Here is a 24578-nt window from a genome sequence, read left to right as displayed (position 1 = left end):
CAGCGACTATACTTGTTGCGGTTGCAGACCTGATCCATCAGGGATATAGGATAGATAGGTGTAGAAAAATATGGGTATAGTTTTATATAAAGATATAGATAATATAAATAAGTATATAACTATTTAACTAATGAACTAATTATATAAGCCCATAGATATGTCTTTTTTCTATAATAAGTACTAATAAATAGTAACTAATACTAGCTTGATTTGATTGGATTGGACTAAAACATAACGGAGCGTTTCTTGTCAGATCTTTGAGCAAGATGAATGTAATCGTGCCACACTATCCGACTAGGAAGTGTCGCACGTCAATTTATAAATAATTGCAATTAATTGCGATTAACATGAATTTGCATTTAACTTACAACTGGCCAAGTTCTTATTATAGCAGCTAAATATGGTAAATATATTTATATATATATGTATATATTTACTTTGCGATAAGCAGCCGCGTTTTTGGAGTCAACTTGAGGAAGAGCCCGGCGATATAAATCAAACACGCGAATTATGTCAAATTTGCAGTCACAAACAATTAAATTCAATTTTTTCGCGCTGACATTAAGCAGATACGCGGCATTTGCTTGTGTAATAAATTATATATATGCCTGAACCGTATGCAAATATATATAGACGTTGAGGATTGTATAAATATTTAGCTGCTCCAGCTGCTTCCGTATGGCAAACCGAAAAAACCGTAAAAATCTTTCAAGTGATTTTCCAGCCGTTCACTGATCACGTTCGTTGCGTGATATTTGATCCGGTTCCGAATCACGTTATTTGCTTGCGGCGCAGCTAGCAACAACTGTTCGCTTAGAAGTCCCGAGACGAACTGCGATCGGGCACGAGAGAAACCGAAAGTGCGAGTCCAGTTGCGCGCTGCGCGCTGCTCGCTGCTCGCGCGCTAAGCCGAACCGTTTCGGCTCGTCGGCCGAATACAAATTTGGCCACTCGCAGAACAAGTTCGCTTTCTTTGTTCGATGAGGCGCTGTCGGCGGCGTCGGCGTCTGACTGACCGCTGACTTTGCCTTCGCTTAGTTGTTGGCTGTGCGTCGACGTCGGCGTCGGCAACGTCGACTGAGAATGCGACAGCAACTGCATTGCTGGCTGCTGCTGCTTCTGCCTCTGCTGCTGCTGTTTCGGCTGCTGCTGCTTCGGCTGCTGCTGCTTCTTCTACTGCTGCGACTGAATTGCAGCTCTTTTTATACTCTTACAGTGTGTACTCAAATTTGTTCATGCAATGTATAACACATGCATACATTTTTTCTATTAAGCATAAACTTTTTTGTTCTTCAAGATATTTGAAGGGTATGGAACTCAATATAAGCGTATATATATCCCATAAGCCAAATCGGTCAAAATAAGCATCGCAATAGTATCAACTAGTTTGTACTCTAATAAATAGCTGCTACAAGAATTCCCACCGGAAATGGAGTTTTTTAACGAACTGAGTAGATATATGTATATGGCAAATCTTAAGATTGTTCAAGTATTGGCGATCTTAACTTGAGATTCGTGCTTGAAATGACTGAAATTAGGCAACAAAACATAAAAACAAGTCAGAGTGCTTTAGTTGGGATTGACAGACTATAAGATACCCTAAGCGCAGCCCCTAGCTAACGACACAACAACTTAGTTCTTTCTAAACGTACACGCGCTTAGAATATATAAACTTAATTAACTCTTTTGTTTATAGTCCGATCTCTATGAAATTTGAAGGGCTTAAACATTACATAAAAAAGTGCGCATATACCCAAGGGCCAAGGCTAAAGCTATAAAAATGTGTGGAATATTTAGAATATGTGACTACACTATGAGAATGTACATATCAAATTATTAACATCTCGATTTATGTAGTTCTCGCGCAAGCCAAAAGACAAACTTTAGTTGATTCAATTACAAAATGCTTGATATTTAACGTTCAGCGTAAATTTGCCCAACATTTATTATAAATTTTCATAAATGTATCATAATGCATGTCAGATATAGATCTCCTCTTTTTAACATTTGAATCATGCTTGCATTGTAAGCGTATACAGACTTCGGCACAGAGTAGAAAACTCTGCGCGCTTGTTTGTTTTTCTTTCGACGTTGCGCCCCCGCAAGCTAGCTGCAGCGAGCACATAGATGAGAGTTGTTGTTGTTGTTGTTGTTGTTGCTGCTTTTTATGGCTCTGTGTGTTCTTCGGTGGCGAGTTGTTAACTTAAATATTTGTGCTTGACTATGCCGTCTCGAGCTGATCTTGCACAGAAAAAGAAGAAGTTGCCGCAAGAACTCGTTTGCTGCCCTTGCCCAATTGCGGCGGCGACATCGACTGCGCGGCTGTCAACAAGACTGTCCCCCCGTCCACCCGTCCCCCCCCCCTCCCCCTAGGGTTGTCAATGACTTTTGCCAGATGTGCAATGCGTTTAAGCCGCATTTATTGGGCCATTAGCTGCCGCTTATTGAGTGGGAACACCCACGCGGCAAAGCTAATCAAAACGGGCGCTAAAACCTGATAACAGAGAGAGAGAGAGAGAGGGAGGCTGATAACAGTTCATTTGCATTTCGTGTTGGTTGTCCCCCCCTCCCCCCCCCCTGCCCCTGCCCCCGCCAACGTTTGCCACATCTATAGTAAACATATTTAGTTAATTTGACAGCCATTTGACGAAGGCGAGAGAAAAAAATAAAATAAAATGGGCAACTTTTTTAAGTGGCAATCGAATCGAATCTGTGAAAAAGCAACACGCCATATACAAGACAATCTTCAGAGATCTTCTTCAAATCTAGCTGCCACTCTATCTCGGGGTATTCACACTTTGACCTGCCGTTTGTCACACAACTTCTTCCCCCCCCCCTCTCCAACCCCCCCTCACACATTTATTTGTACACATTTTTTAAGCGCTCTGCAAAATGCTCTCAACTGTGTTTTCATTGCTGAAAACTTCATTTGTTATTAGATAAGAATTCAATAAATAGAAAATAAATAAAAAATTAACATGAAAATTAACATAGAAAAACACTTTAAGGCGTTGCAGCAGTTGAAATATGCCGACTGTGCAATACTCTGTATTTGCATAAAAACTAAAATACAACAGGGAAACATTTTGTTTGCTTCAATCTTTCAAGGAATGAACAGTTATTACTCTTTAATTAGGTGGCCCTAAAACTGTAGAATCAAAATCAATGTCCCGGCTTGTGACTGTCAAACTGTACATTTTTACTTAATATACAATTATTGGTTGTTTAAATTAATGATGACCTTAAAACTGTAGAATATTAGCCACAGTTATTAGCTCAAGGTTTGTGGCTGTCAAACTGTTAGTAATCAGTAATGTGGTGACTCTTAAACTGTAAATATATAGATTACCCTAAAGGAGTAGCCCAAAGTTGATGACGTAATTTTATATTCACTGTAGTATCATTAATAGTTCAAGCTAACGGTGACTCTAAAACGGTAGAGGTAAAGGCCACCCAAAGAGGTAAATTAGCCCGAAGTTTGTGACTGTCAAACTGTAAATTTATATCTGGCACTGTGCTCTGATAAAGTTAGGGACCGACTTTTAGATAAGGTCAAACCAAATACACTAAACAGACTCTAAAACTGTAGAATAGTAGCTGTGACTTTAAAAATATAGGAAAACTGGTGTTTGCCTCTTTCCGTATGCTCAGAACACTTTGAATTAAATCCAACTAGTAGATATATCAATTTTGTTCACTATCAAACTGTCAGCGATGACGCTAAAACTGTCGATGTCTAGCAATGACTGCAAAGCTGTATGAAACATGATATTTGCCCACTTTCATGTGTTAAGAAGACTGTGAATTAATTACAACTATTAAATATACCATTATTATTTACTCTCAAACTGTAAGTGATTGCTCTTAAACTGTAAATAATATAACTCTAGAGGCTGTCTTAATATGAATAATGTTTCTGGCGAGACTTTTAATGGGGCTCACCCAAAACCAGGCTCTTAAACTGTAGGAACTAATGCACTCCGTTTTCGCTCTTCGAACAGAGTATATACGAATATTATTACAAGAGTTAGAACTTCGATTGGAGTTGTGTGGGAGAGGGGGATGGGAGGGGGGGGGGGGCTGGCTGCCATGTGTCAGCAGATTGGAGAGTTAGGATCGTTTCATTATGGAGCCGACGTTGTTTGCCTTTGCAATTTGCTTGTTTTGTTTGCCCCGTCATGCAGGCCCAGTTTGTTTTTTTGTGGGCTGGGCCGCCAATTCGGAGCAATATGCAATGTCATATGGGGCCTCGCCCCCTCCTCCGACCACCCCCCTTCCCCCTGGCTGTCTGCGGCGATCAGGCCGAAAGACATGGCCATAAATCGAGCGCATGTGTCCAGCAAATTGTCAAAGATCTTTTGACACCAGCTGCGTCAGCTGCTGCGGCCCAGAGCCGCAGATAATAATTTATTTGATCACGCTTTCCCAGACAGATGCGACATTGACGGAAGCGCACGAATTCGCCAATCCGCCAATTTGCCAATTGGCGAGAGACGACAATGCGAAACTCAACTTCGATTTGTTTGCATTAGTCGCAGCGATCAACTGATCATTGATCAACTGATCAACTGAGCGACTGAGCAACTGATCACTGATCACTGATCGTCGTGGCCTTGGCGCCTTATTAAGCAAATGCATAAAACAACTTCCTGGTTGTTAAGGATAAGCACGATACTCGCTTGACAAAACATCTAATTAAGTCTCTACACATTAATCATGACTAGAAAAGTAGAAAAAATATTCCCGGTTCGCAACTGGAATTCTAAACAAACAGAAACTGTTGCGTTTTCGTTTTCGGAATTGGAATTGCTGCTGCGAACCGGTTTATTTGGGAAAACTACGATTGAACCGGTTCGTTTGGAAAACTCCGATTGAAATAACTCGCGGTTCGAGCTCACGGTTCGCAACTGGAATTTTAAACATATAGAAACTGTTAAGGTTTTCTTTTTGGAAATTATAATTCCTGCTGCGAACCGGTTCATTTGAAAAACTCCGATTGATACAACTCGATATTCGAGCTCCCGGTTTGCCAGTAGAATTTAACACAAACAAAAAATGTTTCGGTTTTTTTTTTTAATTTTAATTCCTGCTGCGAACTGGTTCATTTTAAGAACTCCGATTGATATAACTCGGGGTTCGAGCTCCCGGGTTGCAACTAGAGTTCTTAACAAAATGAAACTTTTGAGGGTATTTTTGGGAATCATAATTCCTGCTTTGAACCGGTTCATTTGGAAAACTCCGATTGTCATAACTTGCCAAACGGAGCTGGCTTTGCTTTGGTGTGCTCGATGCGGCTTCGATTTGTATAGAGTTTACGGACAGCAAATAAACACATCTTGGCAATAAACAAAAATTTCTTGACACACATTTGTTGTAGGCAAAAATTAATCCAAAAAAATAACCACAAAAAAAACCATGTTCTCGTTTACCTTCTGGAGGAACGAGGCGAAGAGGAACCAGCGCGAGAATGTCTCGCAGATCTGGAAGGATTTGAATGCAACATTTGTGACGTAAGCACAGAGTGAGAGTGAGAGAGTGAGAGAGTGAACGAGAGAGAGATATGTTGTGGACTAATTTGTGGCTGTGTTGCAGCTTCCTCGGTTGGAGCTGGTTGATTTACACCATCGCCGTCATAGTCATCTCCATTTGCGGCTACTTCGCCTACTGCGAGAGCTGCCGGAGAACTGAGATTGTTCGACGGAGACGCGTCGTTCAGCGCGCCCAGGAACGGTAAGTTCGGAAGCCCAGAAATACAAAGGGAATAATAGAAATGTGCATAAGTTTATATACAATAATATATGGTAACCAACATAAAGTCATGAGAATCGCAGAGTAAGGCGATATGAAAGAAATGTGATGTGCTATAAATGGGCATAATTTGTCCATAATATATGATTTCTTACATGAATTCGTGAGAATCGCAGAGTAGGGCGGCTTATATATATACGTTTGCGGAGGTTATTTAAAAGGGAAGCTAAATTAGTCTGTAAACTTCGATACTTCGATAATCTAATAGTTTTGCAACTATAAATGGCTTTTGGAAATGATATAATATGATACAATTCCCTACTTGAATTCATGAGAATCGCTGAGTAGGGCGGTATTTAAAAATACGCTTGAATTCAATTTGCAGTACTGCAATATTTTCAGTCCTTCTGATATGATATATTATCTATAATATATGCTTAATTGAATACCCAAGCATCTCAGAGAATCGCAGAGAAGGGCGGTATTTAACAAAATATTTCTCAATCTTCTACCCAGTGGACCTTTCAGAAAAGTGCGAACCACGTCAGTAACATGTCAGATTTATCTATGAAAATTATTTCATACATTCGTTTTCCAAACACTTTTTCACATTTTCACGTGAAATGTCGCATTAGTCTGTCAGCCAGTCAAGGAAAATACCTATATATATATACATATATAAAATCCAATTACAATACATATTCTGTGGTTACGTGCTCCACTTAACAAATTCGATTGAAACAATAATACTTCTATTTGGAATTCCAAAGTGCAGTTCGAATGAAATGTTTATTTCACTGCCCATTAACTGCTCGTTTTTTTTAATAGACCACCGCAGAAGCGACGCCCGAATGCTGCCTACCGGGATCATCAGATCTATCGTCACATCATTCTCAGTGTGGCCAAGTACATGAAGAATCCGGAGGGAGTGCGACCGTTCATCGATCACATGGACCATCTGTATCCGTTGCGGCACTCGCAGGCCGAAATGGCGCTCAACATTGGTCACACTGGCAACGAGGCAAACGGCGCAGAGGATTGAGTGAGAAAAGCTTGTGTCGGCTTTCTAATTTCTTTTCTTTTACTTTTTTTTTTTTTTGTTCAAATTATCGACAACCCCATGCGAGCGCAAAACACTACTGTAAATTTGATAGACCCGCCCATGCCCTTCCTCTTTTAATCCAGCATCGTGTTGAAACGAATACAAAATTAAAGACAGACCACAAAAACGCGTGCTTCTCCTTCTTCTTCTTCTACTCTTCTACTAGAACAGTTCATGCGCACAACTTGCGCGTACAACTGATGCGGCCTAAAAATATGCAATGCTATTTATAACGGCGCGTCGACTGGCCGCCGCTTCCAGCAGGCGACTGGAAGGCACAACAAATATAAACAAATGCCATGTGCGTCAAAAGCTCGGCGAAAAAGCGTCGCCGATAAAACTAGGCGAAAGCTCGCCGCGGGCTGGCTCTCTCTCTCTCTCTCTCTCTCTCTCTTTTTCCTGTTGCGTATTATTGCAGGCGCGCGTTCCAGCTTTCGCTCTCTCTCTCTCTTTTGCTCGCTCGCTCTCTCGGGGCGTTAGTCCAATTGATGTTCGATTCGTTGGCCCAGTCGCCAGTCAGACAGTCAGCGCGTCGCACGTACGCACGCATCGAGCAGCAGCAGCAGCAGCAGCAGCAGCAGTAGCAGCAGCGCGGGCGCGTTCAGTGGTTGTTGGAAACAGTCAGACACACACACACTCACACTCACACACATACACGCGCGGCCAGCAAACAAAATTTTCTGTTCTTTCTGTTCCGCTTTTGGCCAAAAGTTTTTTCACTTTAATTTCCCCTTTTCATTTTATGTGTCAACGTTCGAAAAACGGGCAAGCAAAATATTAAAAAAAAAAAAACAAATAAAAGAAAAGAAAAGCGCAAAATTGATAACAATTTCCAAGTTTGCAGCTAGTCAAATTATGCAAATTTATTTAATTAACTTGTGAATAATTGAAAACGAACAAAAAATCAGGGCGCACACCTGCGCACATGTCACACACAGACATTGCGTGTGCATGTGTGTGTGTGTGTGTGTAAGCCTCTTTATATATGCGTGTGTGTGTGTGTGTGTGTATGTGTGTTGAAGGCTAAGCAGCAGCTAGCAAAAGAAAAGCCAACAAGTAAAAGAAAAAGAAAAGTGTGGCATGTGCCCCAAAAACATTGGAGGCAACATCAATGCCAGGCAGCACGTGTGGCAAGTGCGCGAAAACTATGCGGAACGAGAATTATGCGGAAATTGAAAAATGCAAAAATGAATTCATTAACACAAAAAGCACGACAATTTATAAAGAAAACCCTGAAGCATTAAATATTATTGAATGAAAAGTCTTAAGAAATTAAAAGAAAAGAATTAAATTAAAGAAATATTCAAAGTTGAGTACCAAAAATTTAAGAAAATAAAAAAATGAATAAAGTAAAAAAGAAAAATTTTAAGAAATATATACATATATATATAGAAATATATTACATATCAGAAAGAAAATGTTTTAGGTTAACATATTCTTATGTTCAAAAGTGTATAGAAAAGTAAAATGCAATTTTAACAATAGCAAAAGATAATATTAAAAATTATAAAGAAAACGTTTACGCATAAAATATTAAGTAAAAACATATATTAAATAAAAAAAGAAATATAGATAAAAAATATATAAAATAAAAAAAAAATATTAAAACCAATATTAAAAAAAAAGAAAAATTGTTAAAATTCAGAAAAATATTAAAAAAGTAGTTGAACATATGAAATAGTCGCGAATGTTTAATTGTTAAGACAGTGAAATCTCAGTTAGGGGCCAAACTTTTGCTCTAGCTGGCAAATTTTGTTGGTCCCAATCTCTTCAAGCTTTTCTTTTCTAACAATGCCCTTCATAATGTAGAACAATTTGTTTTCTCTAAATGTTTCCTGAAGAAAAACTTACTAAAATGAAAAATTCACAACAAAAAGCCAATCAAAAAGTTTTTGAAAAGTCCATTATAGGGTTCAAATAAATGTTCATCCTCAACAAAAAGAGGATATGTTCACTTTTAAATAACATACGAAAAGTATCTTTAACAGACATTTAACAGAAAAGTCCAGTGTTTGTCAGTGTTCTGACAGTGGCTGTTCGTTCAAGCGAGCGCTCACTGTGTGCTCCTTTCAAATACCCTATAATGCCACGCCTTAACATTTATCTAAATTGTGTTTTAGGCCCTAACTTATCGTTTAAGTAAATTTGATTTAAATGCATGCATTAAAATATTATTTGATTGATTTACGAGCGCCCTAATCAGTGTGACCTAATCGCAAATAATGCCCACGCACCTAGACATTTGATAGTTTTCCGCCCCGTTGCAGCCAAACAAAGTGATAAAGACAAAGTGTTCAAGACAAAATGTAATAAATGTAACTAAATATACAACAACAAACAAATAACGAAAAGCAAAAACAACAAAACACCAAACAAAAATTAATAAACGAATAAACAACAAAAATTGAAATCAACAAAAACAAAAACGAATCAGTAACCAAAAATGTTGAACAACACTCGAAAGATGTCATGTCAAAGGTGAGTATACAACACTGGCTGCAGCCACAGACACACCTAGAAACAACACACACACACACACACACATACTTATACACACACGCATCCTACCTCAACAGCAAGCGAAGCAGCAAAGCAAAACATAAACAACCCCAAAAATGCCCACAAAAGCCAAAGTTAACGGTTCCTGGCAGCCAAATGCTGCGCTGCTCGCTGCGCACTCCAGCATCTGCGTCGACGTCGGCGTCGGCGTCTCTGCAGCTGTGCCTTCAAATAGGCAGCGCAAACAAGCAAATTGCAATGCAAAAATGTTTGGCAAGCGTCAGCCAGGCAGCGCAGTCAGCGCAGTCACTCAGCAGCTAGTCAAATGTTTGGCTAGCAGCAGGCAGCGGCAGCAGAAAGCAGGCAGCGCAGTCACTCAGCAGTTAGTCAAATGTTTGGCAAGCAGCAGGCAGCGGCAGCAGAAAGCAGGCAGCGCAGTCACTCAGCAGTTAGTCGAATGTTAGGCAAGCAGCAGGCAGCAGCAGCAGGCAGCAGCAGCAGAAAGCAGGCAGCGCAGTCACTTAGCAGCTAGTCTAATGTTTGCCAAGCAGCAGCCAGGCAGCGCAGTCAGCAGGCAGCAGCCTGTCGGGATTAGCGCCAGCTAAAGCCAAGTCGCTGCGTAAATATTGAAAAGCTCATTTGAGCAGCGCTGCCAGCATCGCTTCGGCTTTACATTTAACGTTTTTATGTTTCACACACACACACACATACACGTGCAACTTTTAACAGGCACTGGGCTCATCAATTGAAACAGTTTCCAGTGCTTGCAAAAATATATAATATATTTATGCTTTAAATAAATATGTTAATATTCATTGGAATAAAATAATACGATTCAGTTTGAATAAAAGTTAAGAGAAAATAAATGTGGTTTTTCCGAGAAAATTATGTATTAGAAACTAAAAAATTCAATTTTATCTAGCCGTTAAGTAAAGGAAGGAAGTGTTATCTGCGGAGTATCGATAGTTAAATACCCTTTAAATATTTTGAAGATGAAAACTCAAGTTAAAGAATATTAAAGAAGAATTTGAACAAGTAGCAGGCTAAAGCTGCGCCCCCTGTCGCTAACTAGCTGTTAAGTAGTGTGCGATAACCAAGAAAAGAGTGTTGGAAAATTGGAGAAGCTTTTAGAAAGAGTCTGTAACAAATAAACGAATAAGGGAGAAGTAATTGTACCCTCTACGACTTATACTAATATACAATAGGAATATATTGAAGCTTATAAAAGCTAGGTTTGCTTGGAAAATCTGGAAAATTTGGAAAAATCCAAAATTAAGATATATGATAAAAGATAACAAAATTTGTTAAATCATATTTCATTTTTTGATTGAAATAAACTTCGCTTTACGTATTTTTATTAGAATTTGTTTAAATGTTGAGCAATCAATTTTGGTTCTTGCAAGTGTTTTTCCTTTCACTCGAATTTGCCCATTTTCTGAAAACAACTTTTCTTTTATAGGCAATTTATCTTTGTGGGGGAGGGGGAGGGGGAGGTGGGGGGAGGGTGTCGTGTCCTGGCGCTTATCTCTGCCCGCTTCAGCTGGCAGTTGTCTTCGTCTTCTTCTTCTTCTTCGACTTCGGCAAGTTGTTTATTTTGTCGTAAATTTTGCGGCTCAAGGACAACCGTCCGTATCATAATATTACACGGCGAACGAACAGCGGGGGAGCGGGGGAGGGGGGGTCAGTTTATCGATCACACAATGGGAAATTTCACACCTTGCCGCCACAAGTCGTGTGTGTGTGTGCGTGGCAGAAAGTCGCGCTGCAATTTGTGTTACGCCCACTTCAAGGTCGCCTCCGGCTGCCTTTTTGCATAATTCAAGGGTCTCCAGATCGGGCCGGCCCAGCAAAGTGACCTTTGCCCTCTCCCTCTCTCTCTGCCCCTCCCTCGCACAGCTGGCAATTTCTCACACATGCAACATTTGCACTTGCGTCCAGCTCACAAATTACGTTGCATACTTCAAGGCTGGCCGCAAAATTTACATGTCGAATGGCGCGTGCAACACTTTGCGGCTTTCACTCGGCTTTCTTTTAACATTTTCCCCAGCGGAAAACCCCACCCCCTTCTTATTGCCACAGTCATAAGCTGCCGCGTAATTGTTTTTCCCTTTTCCTCGCTCGCCACGCCCACATTTGTACGCCCACATTTTCAATTAGCCTAGAAACAACTTAATATCGCCCCCGCATATACAAATTATATATTTATGGGGCATATTTGGGAAAAGCTACTCCTTGTCATCCTTCCCATGCTATATACTATATAGTTAATCAATAATGCATTTTCCATAGTGTGGCAGTCAAAATTCATGTATGAAATATTTCCTCAAAAATCTCACATGGAAATGGGCCAAAATTTCCCATTATCATAACTTGGTCAAAAATCAACCGATTTTCAAAAGGTTTACATTTTTGTGCTGGGTTTACCCTCTAGTTCAATTTGGCATTTAAATCTGACAACAAATTTTCTGGTCGAAATTCATGTAAAAACTATACCCTACAAAATCTGTCTCGGGACATGGGGCAAAATTTCCCACTATCATAATTCGGTCAAATCTAATCCGATTTTCACGAGGTTTGGCTTTTTCTTCATGGTTTTCCCTCTAGAATAATTTGGCATTTAAATCTGACAACAAATTTTTTAGTCGAAATTCATGTCTAAATCTTACCCTTAAGATTCGTATATAGACATAGATCAAAACTTCCCATTATCATAATTCGGTCAAAACTCAACCGATTTCCATGAGGTTTGGCTTTTTCTTCATGGTTTTCCCTCTAGATTAATTCGGCATTCAAATCTGACAACAAATTTTTTAGGCGAAATTCATGTTCAAATCATACCCTCCAAAATCTGTCTCGGGCATGGGTCAAAAAATTTCCCACTATCATAACTCGGTCAAAACTCAACTTATTTCCAAAAGATTAGCTGTTTTCTTCCTAGTTTTCCCTCTAGATTTGACTAGTTTGACATTTAAATCTGAATAAATATTTTTTGGTCAAAATTCATGTAAATATTATACAGAAAATATCGTAAAAATCGGACTATAAGCACCGAAGTTAATCAACACTGCATTTCTCATATGTATGTATATATACGTGCGTTTGTGTGTGTGTTTGCCTGTGTGTGCTTGTGTGTGCTTGTGTATGTGTTGTTTGTGTATAGAAGGAATCTTGAATGTTTATCACGGCAGCTAGATACTAGGTTTAGGGTATCTACTAGTCGGATACTCTCGAGTAAAGCGCGCTAACCTCTTTTTCTGCAGTCATGCTTTCGAGGCCCTTTCAAAAAATTTTGTACACATAAATACAAATTAAAAATGTGAATATTTTAGCTTATAAAGGGAAATATGCCGCATGGAAAACTACATGGAAAACGCGCCTAGATACTAGGTTTAGGGTATCTCCTAGTCGGATACTCCCGAGTAAAGCGCGCTAACCTCTTTTTCTGCAGTCATGCTTTCGAGGCCCTTTCAAAAAATTTTGTACACATAAATACAAATTAAAAATGTGAATATTTTAGCTTATAAGGGGAAATATGCGGCATGGAAAACTGGAAATGCTTAAAGCATTGCCCTCGGCCCAATATTAATACATTTAGCTGATCAAACAGTAGCATATGTTTATATATATCTACCTCATTTATTATAAGTATATATTCATGTGTCAAATGCGCCTACGCCAAGATTTACGACCGCAACGTGTCCGTTTTGGCCCACGTCGCGTGTTCAGTTCTGTTCCATTCCTTTCCATTCCTTTCCGTTCCGTTCCGTTCGGTTGCCGCCAGCTTTGGCCAGACATCTGTTATCACTAAGCTGAAAGCGAAATGAAATTCGAAAGTAAGAGTGAGCACATAAAAACAAACCAAATACATATAAAATCTAGCATACAATATATATGCACGACGAGAAAAAACGTCAACAACCGAAAGCTAAATATAAAAGAATGTGAAAAACAACCAAAATATTCTCGCATACATATATATAAAAATTGCGTGAAAATTTCAGAAAGACTTGAGTAGACTACAAGTTACTCTATATTTAGGCACTGCAAAACTTAAATTTTCTACAATTTTACATAAGTTTTCTTTCTGCTTGCCTCGTTAAGGCGTTTTCATGACTTCCGCCAAGAAGGGTGGAAAATAAGTGGAACACTTTTATAGTATATTTTTATAAATTTTTTTCCTGACTTACCTTCATTAAACTGCTCTAAACACATCTGGCTAATCGTGTCTGCTTTTTATGAATATGAATTCGTTGCTTTAGATTGACTGATTGACTGACTGATGGGCTCACTGATTGACTGATTGATGAGCAACGAAATAGAAGCTATAAGGCTGAATCTTTTACATATGACTGGTTCATTTTGGCTGCTTCTTATCTCTACATATATATTAAAATTCTCGTTAGAACTTACTGATTGATTGACTAACTGATTGGCTGATGGATAAGCGACCAAATAGAAGCTACAATGTTGAATTTTTGCACATTTTTATTTAATTTTGGCTGCTTCTTACCTCTATATGAAACTATTTGTTCAGACTGACTGATGGACAGACGACTGACTGATTGACTGATGAATTGATTGACTGATGAAAGCCATAACGCTTAACTCCTTACATATGTTTGGTTAATTAGGGCTGCCTTTTATCCATGTATAAAAAACTGTTTAGACTGAGTGATTGACTGACTGATTGACCTACTGATTGACAGATTGACTAACAACGAAATATAAGCTATAAAGCTGAATATTTTCATCTGCCTGGCTCATTTTGGCTACTTCTTCTCTAGATATATATATACGATTGTACAGACTGACTGATTGATTGACTGATGAGCAACGCACAGCCCAAACCGTAAAAGCTATAAAGTTGAAATTTTTACACCAGTCACCTTATCAAATGAGATTGAAGATTAGTCCGCAGGGTCGGTAAATGTCCAGAAAATGTAGTTCAACAACTTTTTTGTTTTTCTTATAATAGGCTTTGTCAATTTTAGCCAAAAAATCATTTCAATATAGACGTATTTTACCTACTTTACCTATTTATATTCATTCGAGAGTTGAACTTTCGCTAAATCCTATTTAAATTTATACTGAAAAGTCTATCAAATTTTTGTAGGAGGAATACTTGCCCTTGCAAATCGAAGATAATGCTGTCTAGCAAGTATTTACTCCAGACAACATTCGGAAACACATGCCAGACAATATAACCTTCGCTTGTTCTGCCCGATATCTGACACACCTGAGCTTTATATTTCCCAACTTATCGCCGTTTCTTAGCAGCCTGTCATTTAATGTGTCGTATCTCAGAAATAGAAACATTTACCAAATAAGTTTTTAAGCATTGCCGAACATTAAAAGAGAAAAACGACGACGACGTCAGCTGTCAAGAAGCGACACCTGCCACGCCCCAAATGTGCCTCGCCTATCGATATATTTCGTATTTAATTGGTGCACTAAAAGTAGCCCCGATTAAGATATAGATTTGTGGCTTAATAGAGAGTTGGCTGCAGAATGACAGCAATTGTTAAGTGTGTGTGTTGCATAAAGCGGCAGCGAATTGCCTCAATGCCAAACTGTGCGCACAACAATTGCCACATGCCGCTTGCCGCATGCCGCTTGCCACAAGCCGCAGACCCAGCCCCAGACAGAAGCGCAGCCAAAGCTACCAAAGCTATGAAATAGTCGAGCGCTCAGCGTGGGGCCAATAAATTGCAAATGAAATACAAGTAAAAGCAAAATAACGGCAAATAGAACTGTTCCATCTCTCTTCCACGCACGCTCTCTTATTCGCTTTGCCTTTCCCTCTCCTTCCCCCACCTTCAACACTCTTACTCACATGCTTGCTCTCGCCCTCTCTCCCTCTCTCTTACACGTCCTTCTGTTCCTTTCAATTGGCAATGCAGCGCACAGCTGATACGAATACCTCAACGCTGCACAGTGGTTCGCATATAGCTGAATATGGGTTGAAAAATGATTTAGCTAGCTCTGATCAAGGAATGTCAAACTTTTTGAGTAAGTTTGGAAGTTTGCAGTTTTTGATCAATTTTAAACAAAATTTGAACAAATATTTTAAAAAAATTAATAAAATAAATTAATAAAAAACTTAATAAAAAAATTAATAAAAAATAAATAAATAATATTTAAAAAAATAAGTAAATGAAGTAAATTAAGTTAACATTGTGGCCCACTGTGCGTCGCTTCAAAGAAAATCATATATCAAGGAATGTCAAACTTTTTGAACAAACGCAACTTTCAAGTTTTTTAAGCTCAAAAAAAATATACATTTTTTAAACCATCGCAGCTTTTAAATTTTTTAACAAATTTTTCTTATACTGTGGCCCACTGTGCGTCGCCTAAAAGCCACGGCCAAAAGTCATATAACAGTCTCCAAAGTAAATCAAACTCTTTGAGCAAACGCAAGTTTTCAAGTTATTCAAAAAATTTTTCCTACATTTCGACCCACTGTGCGTCGCCTCGCCGGCCACGGCCAATTGGCTGGGCGCTCAGTTGGCGCGCAGCTTATCAATCAAACGGCAAATAATAGCAACAAATAAACGAACAGCAGCAGCAGCAGCAGCAACAACAACGCGAACAAATTGACAAATTGACATATTGATGCATTGACATATAGATGGCGCCTGCACTGGCTGCGGCTTTGGACGCCTCCTTCGCTGAATGTCAAGTTGCAGGCGGCTTCTTGTTGTTGTTGCTCTGCTCTTTATTGATTGACTGTGTGTGTAAGTGTGTGTGTGAGTGTACGGGTGTGTGTTTGTGTGCTTTTTATAGCCGGTATCAGGGCACAATTGTCCTTAGCCTTAGCGCGTGTTTTATTTATTACGCATACGTCGCGTTGCCCAAGGCGACGGCTGCAACGGCAAATAGAAGGACAACAAATAGAAGAGGAAGCAGAAGCAGCAGCGGCAGCAGCAGCTGATGAAGCAGAGTGTAAAGCAAACAGCGCAGCATGTCAAAAGTAATTTACAACATTTTGCAGCACTGACAACGAAGCAAACGAAGCTACGTTTCCAGGGAAATCAAAGCAGGCAAAAAGAAAAAAAGTAATTATTATAAAAAATAAAGAAAATAAAAGCATTTGGGAATAAAACAATAAAGTTAACTAAATACGGGCGCGTCGCCGAGGCGCTGCGTGTCCTTGGCCAAAAGCCACGAGCCAAATAAAACAGCTCGGCGCGCAATTGGGCCAAATGAACATATATATGTATATATGTATGTAAATATATATACACACATACATACATACACAAAGGCGACGCGGCTATTTTATGCCTTTGACACGCCCCCCCACCCGCCACCGCCCCTCCCTGAGGCCATGGCAAACACGTGAGCGTTCGGCTTTAATTTTGGGCCACCCTAATTTGAATTTTGTTCATAATCATATAGTAATTATATAGAAATTACCAACAATTATTTGAGCAGCATGAAAAATGGAACTCTATTATGAGTACTTAAGGCAAACAAGCAGGCGGGCTCTGCTCGCCCTAAGCTCGACTAGCAGATACCCTATCTTCAGCACAAAAAAAGCAAAAATAATCTAAAGTAATATTCAGCGATTAAATGTCATTATAAACATAAAATTAATTTAGTTCTAACATTTGCGACTCAAGAAGAGCTTTTGGTGGGGATCTTGCACTAGGAAATACCCTGTGTCTGGTACAAAAGGGAAATATATTTTCCAAAATGTCCTAGACCTTAGTGCAAAAACAGATTAGAGCGATAAATGAGACCAAAATGTCCTGAAACAAGTAAAAATGCTCTAGTCGGGAGTGCCTGACTAGCAAATACCCTGTGAAGCGCTGCCGTTACACACAGCTTACTTCTATACACAAATACATACCGCAAACACAAGCCAATACATTGTTCCCTCCTGGTATGGGTCAAAATTTCCCATTATCATAACTTGCTCAAAACTCAACCGATTTCCATGAGGTTTGGCTTTTTCTTCATGGTTTTCTCTCAAGAATAATATGGCATTAAAATCTGACAACGAATTTTTTAGTCGAAATTCATGTCCAAAACTTACCCTGAAGATTCGTATATAGACATGGGTCAAAATTTCCCATTATCATAACTCGGTCAAAACTCAACCGATTTCTACGAAGTTTGGCTTTTTCTTCATGGTTTTCCCTCTAGATTAATTTGGCATTTAAATCTGACAAAAAAATTTTCAGTCGATTTTCATGTGAAAATCTTACCCTGAAGATTCGTATATAGACATGTGTCAAAATTTCCCACTATCATAACTCGGTCAAAATTAATCCGATTTTCACGAGGTTTGGCTTTTTCTTCATGTTTTTCCCTCTAGAATAATTTGGCATTTAAATCTGACAACAAATTTTTTAGTCGAAAATCATGTCCAAATCTTACCCTAAAGATTCGTATATAGACATGGGTCAAAATTTACCCCATTCATACTCGGTCAAAACTTATCCGATTTCTACGAAATTTGGCTTTTTCTTCATGGTTTTCCCTCTAGATTAAGTTGGCATTTAAATCTGACAACAACATTTTTAGTCGATTTTCATGTCCAAAACTTACCCTTAAGATTCGTATATAGACATGGGTCAAAATTTCCCACTATCATAACTCGGTCAAAATTAATCCGATTTTCACGAGGTTTGGCTTTTTCTTCATGTTTTTCCCTCTAGATTAATTTGGCATTTAAATCTGACAACAAATTTTTTAGTCGAAAATCATGTCCAAATCTTACCCTGAAGATTCGTATATAGACATGGGTCAAAATTTCCCCCTATCATAACTCGGTCAAAACTTATCCGATTTCTACGAAGTTTGGCTTTTTCTTTATGGTTTTCCCTCTAGATTAATTTGGCATTTAAATCTGACAACAAATTTTTTAGTCGAAAATCATGTCCAAATCTTACCCTGAAGATTCGTATATAGACATGGGTCAAAATTTCCCCCTATCATAACTCGGTCAAAACTTATCCGATTTCTACGAAGTTTGGCTTTTTCTTTATGGTTTTTCCTCTAGATTAATTCGGCATTTAAATCTGACAACAAATTTTTTAGTCGATTTTCATGTCCAAATTTTACCCTGAAGATTCGTATATAGACATGGGTCAAAATTTCCCACTATCATAACTCGGTCAAAATTAATCCGATTCTCAAGAGGTTTGGCTTTTTCTTCATGGTTTTCCCTCTAGTTTAATTTGGCATTTAAATCTGGTAACATAATTTTTGATCAATATTTAAGGGCTCAGGGAACTAAGAAGTAAAAATAATGAGTACAGGGTTGACAAAATATTTTCTTGTTCTTTTCATTTATGAATTGGACTTTCTTTGCCGTCAGTTGGGCTGAGCGCAGACAAAGTTTTGCAGCCAAGTTTTATTTTGGCTGCGCTCCAGGCCGACATGCCACATGCAACATGCCACATGCCACATGCAACAGGCAACTTGCAACTGGGAAGTTGCAACTGTCGCCCTGCGGCACTGCAACTTGCTAAGTTCTTAAGCCACGCCGTGACGTACTGCTTCCCAAAGGATTCAGTTGCCCGTTACGAGAATTCAATTTCCATAATTCAAGCGAACCGAACACGAGGCAGAGTTTGCCACGCTGTGTGCCTAAAAATAAACAGCATTAAAAATAGATGTGGCAACAGCAGCAAACAAAGCAATAATAATAGCGAGAGTGCTTTGATCCAGAGTATCCGACTAGCGTATACCCTGTAGCCAGAGCCGAGCTGTCGTGCGTGTTCCCTCAGCCCTAAGCTGTGCAAAGATAGAAAGAATGTACAGCTCCGTATTAAATTATATTTAAGGAGCAGACGGGCAAGATATACTTATCGATAGATAAATATCGATTTTTATCGATATACAGTAAATATTGTTATTTTTCGATTTACTGTGGTTGGGCAGAATTATCGATATAGAAACATTTCTGCGTATGAAGTACTAAAACTACAATTTCAAGATTAAAATATCGATATTTATCGATAGGCTGTAATGGCGTCAAGTTATCGATATATAGTAGTTTGAAAACCCGCCTTGCAGCTTTAAAATATAGATATTTATCAATAGAATAGGATGTAGTTATCGCAATAATAACTACTTATGTGAATGATCGATAAATATAGTTATTCAACTTTCAACATTTTCTATATTCCAAATTTCAAGTATCTGGAGAGAACATAATCGCAAAACAATCGATTTTATCGCTATGATGCAAGTGCAATAAGTTATCGAATATATAAAGTTATCTGACCAAGTCTCTTTAAGTCAATATACCCCGTTTTTGGGCATTTGCAAAGGGTTTACAGGGTATTCAAAAAAAAAAAAGTTCTGCCAAGGTAAACGACAGACCGGCTGGGCTCTGCTGTGCTGCTGAGGTCATGCTTATATAAGCCTGCCTGATGACGCAGCTGTCAAACACCCGCAGCCACCTGCAGCCCCTCCCCCCCCCCGCTCACCATCCCCTCCCCCCTCTGGCCACAGCAGCCTTGCCAGAGCGTCCTCTTGTGCTGTCGCCGCAGCCAACGTCATCGACTGAGTATCCTCTTCCGTTTCCTTTGCAAATATATATATAGTATATAGATATATATGTATATTTCTTTTTTTTTAGCATGCACTCGCCTTGGCCTTCGCTCGCTTTCGCATTTGCTTTGGACGGGGGTTAGGGTATGCGCTGAGTGCGGCTTGGCGCGCCCAACCACCTGCGCTGCCATTTAAATATGATTTTATGGCGTCGTCGTCGTCGTTGCGCGTGGCTTTCTAAATCAATGTGGCGTCATGTGTGCTCCTTCCCCCCCCCCGCCCTCCCCTCCCCTCGCTAGTCCCTAGTGTCCATGCATAGATACATTTGTATCTGTATCTTTTGCGCGCGTATCTGTGCGAGTGTGTTGCGCCATAAACACGCATGCGATACATATTTTATGGCTGCAAATGAAATTCACACACACAACCGCACCCACACACACCCGCACACACACACACGAGCACACATGTTACCCTGTTGAAGGGACTGCATACACTCGCGTGCATTTGCTTAGAAATCAAAAGTTTTGCCAGCAAACTTGACAGCATATCTCATAAATCTCATTGTTTTTTATTTAGCCCAGTTTCGAAAGTTCTCGAAAGGCATACCCTATGAAAAAACAGAAGGCTATATATATATGGTTTAATACCCTTGCGAAAAGGTATCATGTGTCACACTTAAACATCCATTTAACATGCTGCTCTTAACAGCTTTCATCTTAACATAATTGGTTTATGTTAACATTTTTATGTTGTTTAACATTGCACATTGCATTTGACAGCACGAACTCTCATCAATCTCATTGCCATTTTATGTAGCCCAGTTTCCAAAGCTTTCGAGAGGCAAACTCTAAAAAAACAGCAACGAGCCGCTCTTAACATCTTTTATCTTAACATAATTGGTTTATGTTAACTTTTTATGTTATTCCATTTAGAAGGGCATACAAATTCATGCCATTTATGCCGTCTAACATTGCATTTTTAATGCATTTTTTATGTAACTTGCGGCTAAGTTTTTGCCAGCAAAAATCCATAAATCCAATTTCTGTTTGTGTAGCCGATTTTCTAAAGCTGTCTAAGGCCAAACCCTGTCAAAAAGAAAAAGCTATTAACTTGCTTTTATACCCTTTAGTAAGGTAGTCTATGTCACATTAATTTCACCCTGAAGTGTATAGATTTTATGTCCGAAATGTCTTTTATATTAATCTGTGCTCTTCGAGCTCAGCTTTCTTCTGCGCTATGCACTACAAATTTGATGCTTCTGCTTATTAGGAGTTAGGTAAATATATTCGAACTAACTAAATCGCAACAGCATATCAAAAAGCTGTCATAGAAATTCCACCCGCAAGTGTGGAAAAATGGTGGAAATACAATTGTATACAACTATTTTCTTTACCATTCGATTGGCCTTAACATCATTTTAAAAGATCTTTGCTCAAACTTTACTTGAGAGAACTTTTCCTACTTTTCGAGTTCCAATTCTTGTTCAATATTTTTTAGACTATTTTCAGAGGGTTGAACGAAATTGTATATTTCGGCTTAAGGATTTCCAACACAAAACTAACATGGACGGAAACCTTGGATTCTAACTTTTGACTATTCATTTGATGGACTTTCAAGCTATTTCCATTTAAAAATATTAACAATAACCTAAGAAGTGAAGTTCAAGTTAATACAGTTAGTTCCACGGGTGGAAAATAGGTGAAATAGCACCAAATCTGCCACGGGCAAAGCCGGTTAATACTCGCTGGCTTCATAATATTTGCCGTGTCATAAATAATGTGCAAAAGCAGGAAATTTATTGTGCTTGGCAATCAAAATGTCATCGCAAGCACAAAAACAAGAAGATGAAGAAGAAGAAGAAGAAAAAGCATTAAGAGTGGAAAGTAAAATGGAAAATGATTTTCGTAATTAATCATAAATATTCACGTGCTTATTGATTTTTCATTTTGGCATTGTGCAAATGAGTTCGCTGAACCCGTTACCATAACATCCCCCCCCCTCTCTCCCTCTATACTCCCCCGCCCATGCCACGCCCCCCCTATGCTGTGTAGCTCATTATGCAACGGTTTAGTTGGCAGCAAATAACAGTTATTTCATTGTAATTGCCTCTGGCCGAGCACAGCTGGCCGTCGCGTTGGCGCCGCCGTCATCAAGCCATTTTCCACAAATGACATGAACCAACCCCTCATCCCCCCCCCTTGCTCTTTCCCTAGCAGCTGCAGCCAACGCTTACGCAATGATTGACAATCTGCAGAGCGGGCGGGGGGAAGGGGGGAAAGGGGGGCTGGGGTCATGCTCTTTTAGGGCTCAGCCAAATGCAATTCATTGTTATTTATCACCTGAGTCGTCTGTCGAACCTTTGCGCCGTTGGCTTTAATTAAATTACCAAGTTGAGAGACGGCGTCGCGTAAATGACAAACTTGTTACAGTCACCAACCCCCTCTCCACCTCCCTTACCCCCATCCCCTCCCCACCCCTCCTCAATTTACCTTACACAATGCAATTTGTGTGGGCGCCCGCGTGGCGCCCAGCTGCTGTCCTTTAATGGCATTTGATAATGGGCTGCCGCATTTGTGGCAAAATGGCAAAATGACGTCGGCTCCATGATGCTGATGAGACAGCAACCCCTCCCCCCCCCCTCCCCTCCCTCCAAAGGGGTATAAAGATGGAGCTAAAGTCGTTGGCTCAATAAGTGCTTTGAGATCGATTGCGGAAAGCACTAAACAAAAGTGACAAATTCTAAATGGTGACTGTCGCTGGCTAAAAGGTCATACAGTTTGAGAGTCACAAGTTGACAGTTTGAGAATAAGACGAAATAGTCAAGAGATTAAAGCTGAACTACTTAAACGGGCAAGAATAACTTTTTTGAAAGGTTTAACAGTCACAGTTTGACAAGCACAGCTTGGTTCACAGTTTGACAGTCACCGTTTGAGAGCTATTTCAAATGGTCAAAAGATTAGAGCTGAGTTGACCATGAAATGACAACGAATCGCTTGTATATTATTTACGTTTACAGTTTGATAGTCACAGTTTGACAGTCACCGTTAGAGAGCTACTACAACTGCTACAACTGTAGATGCGGCTTAGAACAGAAAAGAGACTTAAGTTAAGCTACCCCAAAAATGACAAAGGGTTATCGAAGGTGTAGAAAATACAAATTAGATGCACAGTTCGACAGTCACAGTTTGAGGCATACTCTTGAGGCATACTTGTGCTGACAGAGCACACACTTCTGAAACTGTGTAAAGCAAAATGCAATATTTTAACTTGTTAACAACGCATTCGACTATTTCAAGGGTTTTCATTCATGACTGAGCATATCAAACTGTACAGTTCGAGTTGCACTGCGGCGCATTGTTTGTGCAGTCACAATGCTTGAAGTGGCTGCTTTGACAGCGATGGCTCTCAAACTGTGTCAAGTGCACAGTCCCAAAGTGGGTCACTGCAAGCAGCAGCAGGCTGAAGAGAGGGAGGGAAGGGGGTTGGGGGAGGGCGTGGTTGGGGGTGGGGGTGGGGATGTTCCGGCAGTCGAAATGCTCAAAGTGGCATTGGCAGGATAAGGACGCTTATGTAAAGCATTTTATGCAGCTAAAAGGCTTAAGTTGAATCATTTATAGAACTGGGCCATGCACTTGATATAGCTTATCTGTATATAGAAGAGAGTTTATACGGACTGATTGATTGACGGACTGACTGAGTGAGGGGCTGACTGACGGGCTGACTGACAGATTGACTGACTGACTGAGTGACTGAATGCCTGACTGACGGATTGACAGTCTGAAGGACTGACTGATTGAATGACAGACTGATTGACTGACTGAGTGACTGAATGTCTGACTGACGAGCAGAGTTATTGACTTAATGATTGAATAATTGACTGATTGAATGAATGAAAGACTGACTAACGGACGGACTGAATGAACGAATGACTGATTGACTAATTTAATGACTGACTGATGGAGTGACCGAATGAAAGACTGAATGACTGACTGACTAACTAACTGATTGACTGAATGAATGACTGACTGACGGACTGACTGACTGAATGACTGACTGATTGACTGACTGACTAAATGATTGAATGAACGAGTGTCTGACTGACTAAATGACTAAATGATTGAATGACTGACTAACCGGTTGATTGAATGACTGACTGACGGACTGATTGACGGACTCAATGACTGACTGACTGACTGACTGAGTGACTGACTGAGTGACTGATTGACGGACTGACTAACTGACTAACTAAATGATTGAATGACTGACTAATTAAATGATTGACTGACTGACCGGTGATTGAATTGACTGACTGAGTGACTTGTGTGCAATCTAAGCGGCTTTCTTTTAGCCTGAACTCAGTGCGAATAATATTTAAGTAAATTCCCGGGCAATGCCGGGTAGTTTTCTCAAGTAACAAATGAATGCCTAACATTTGCTTTCCCATTCACAGATGCGCACAATTAGCTTAAACTGACAGCAACAACAACAATACGTAGAGCAATAAAAACAACAAACAACAAGAAAAGCAAAAAAAAAACTACAGCCAGAATTTACAAGCAAAAGGATAATCACAAAGCACAACGCAGCAAACAAATAATTAAATAAATAAATTAAACAAATAAATGCAATTAAAACAAAACGAATTAAAATCAAGCCTAATAAACAATATTTTCAACGTAGCACATCAAAAGCCTTACGAATATTAAAAAAAAAAGAAAAA

At 39.5% G+C, this 24578-nt stretch overlaps 2 protein-coding genes across 2 annotated transcripts in view; one reads left to right on the top strand and one right to left on the bottom strand.

Annotated features, from left to right (window-relative positions):
• slow (slowdown) overlaps nt 1-827 on the bottom strand; it is a 34637-nt gene extending 33810 nt beyond the window's left edge. The window contains exon 1 of the mRNA XM_064685812.1: nt 438-827. The gene's annotated coding sequence lies outside the window, so the exon portion shown is untranslated. The remainder of the gene's footprint in view (nt 1-437) is intronic.
• A 4480-nt stretch (nt 828-5307) lies between these two features.
• LOC135431244 (uncharacterized) lies at nt 5308-24448 on the top strand. The gene is made up of 5 exons (XM_064686236.1): nt 5308-5510; nt 5593-5730; nt 6577-7457; nt 8971-9328; nt 24309-24448. The coding sequence occupies exons 1-3, from the start codon at nt 5416-5418 to the stop codon at nt 6788-6790; spliced, it is 447 nt and encodes a 148-aa protein (XP_064542306.1). The 5' UTR covers nt 5308-5415; the 3' UTR covers nt 6791-7457; nt 8971-9328; nt 24309-24448.
• The last annotated feature ends 130 nt before the right edge of the window (nt 24449-24578 follow it).

This window comes from Drosophila montana, unplaced genomic scaffold (assembly GCF_035044405.1).
Source record: "Drosophila montana isolate Dmon_TW-CO22-7 unplaced genomic scaffold, ASM3504440v1 contig_1455_1, whole genome shotgun sequence".
NCBI classification, from domain to species: Eukaryota; Metazoa; Arthropoda; class Insecta; order Diptera; family Drosophilidae; genus Drosophila; species Drosophila montana.
Note: the sequence above shows the minus strand (reverse complement) of the source record. Positions and strands in the feature narration are given on the sequence as shown.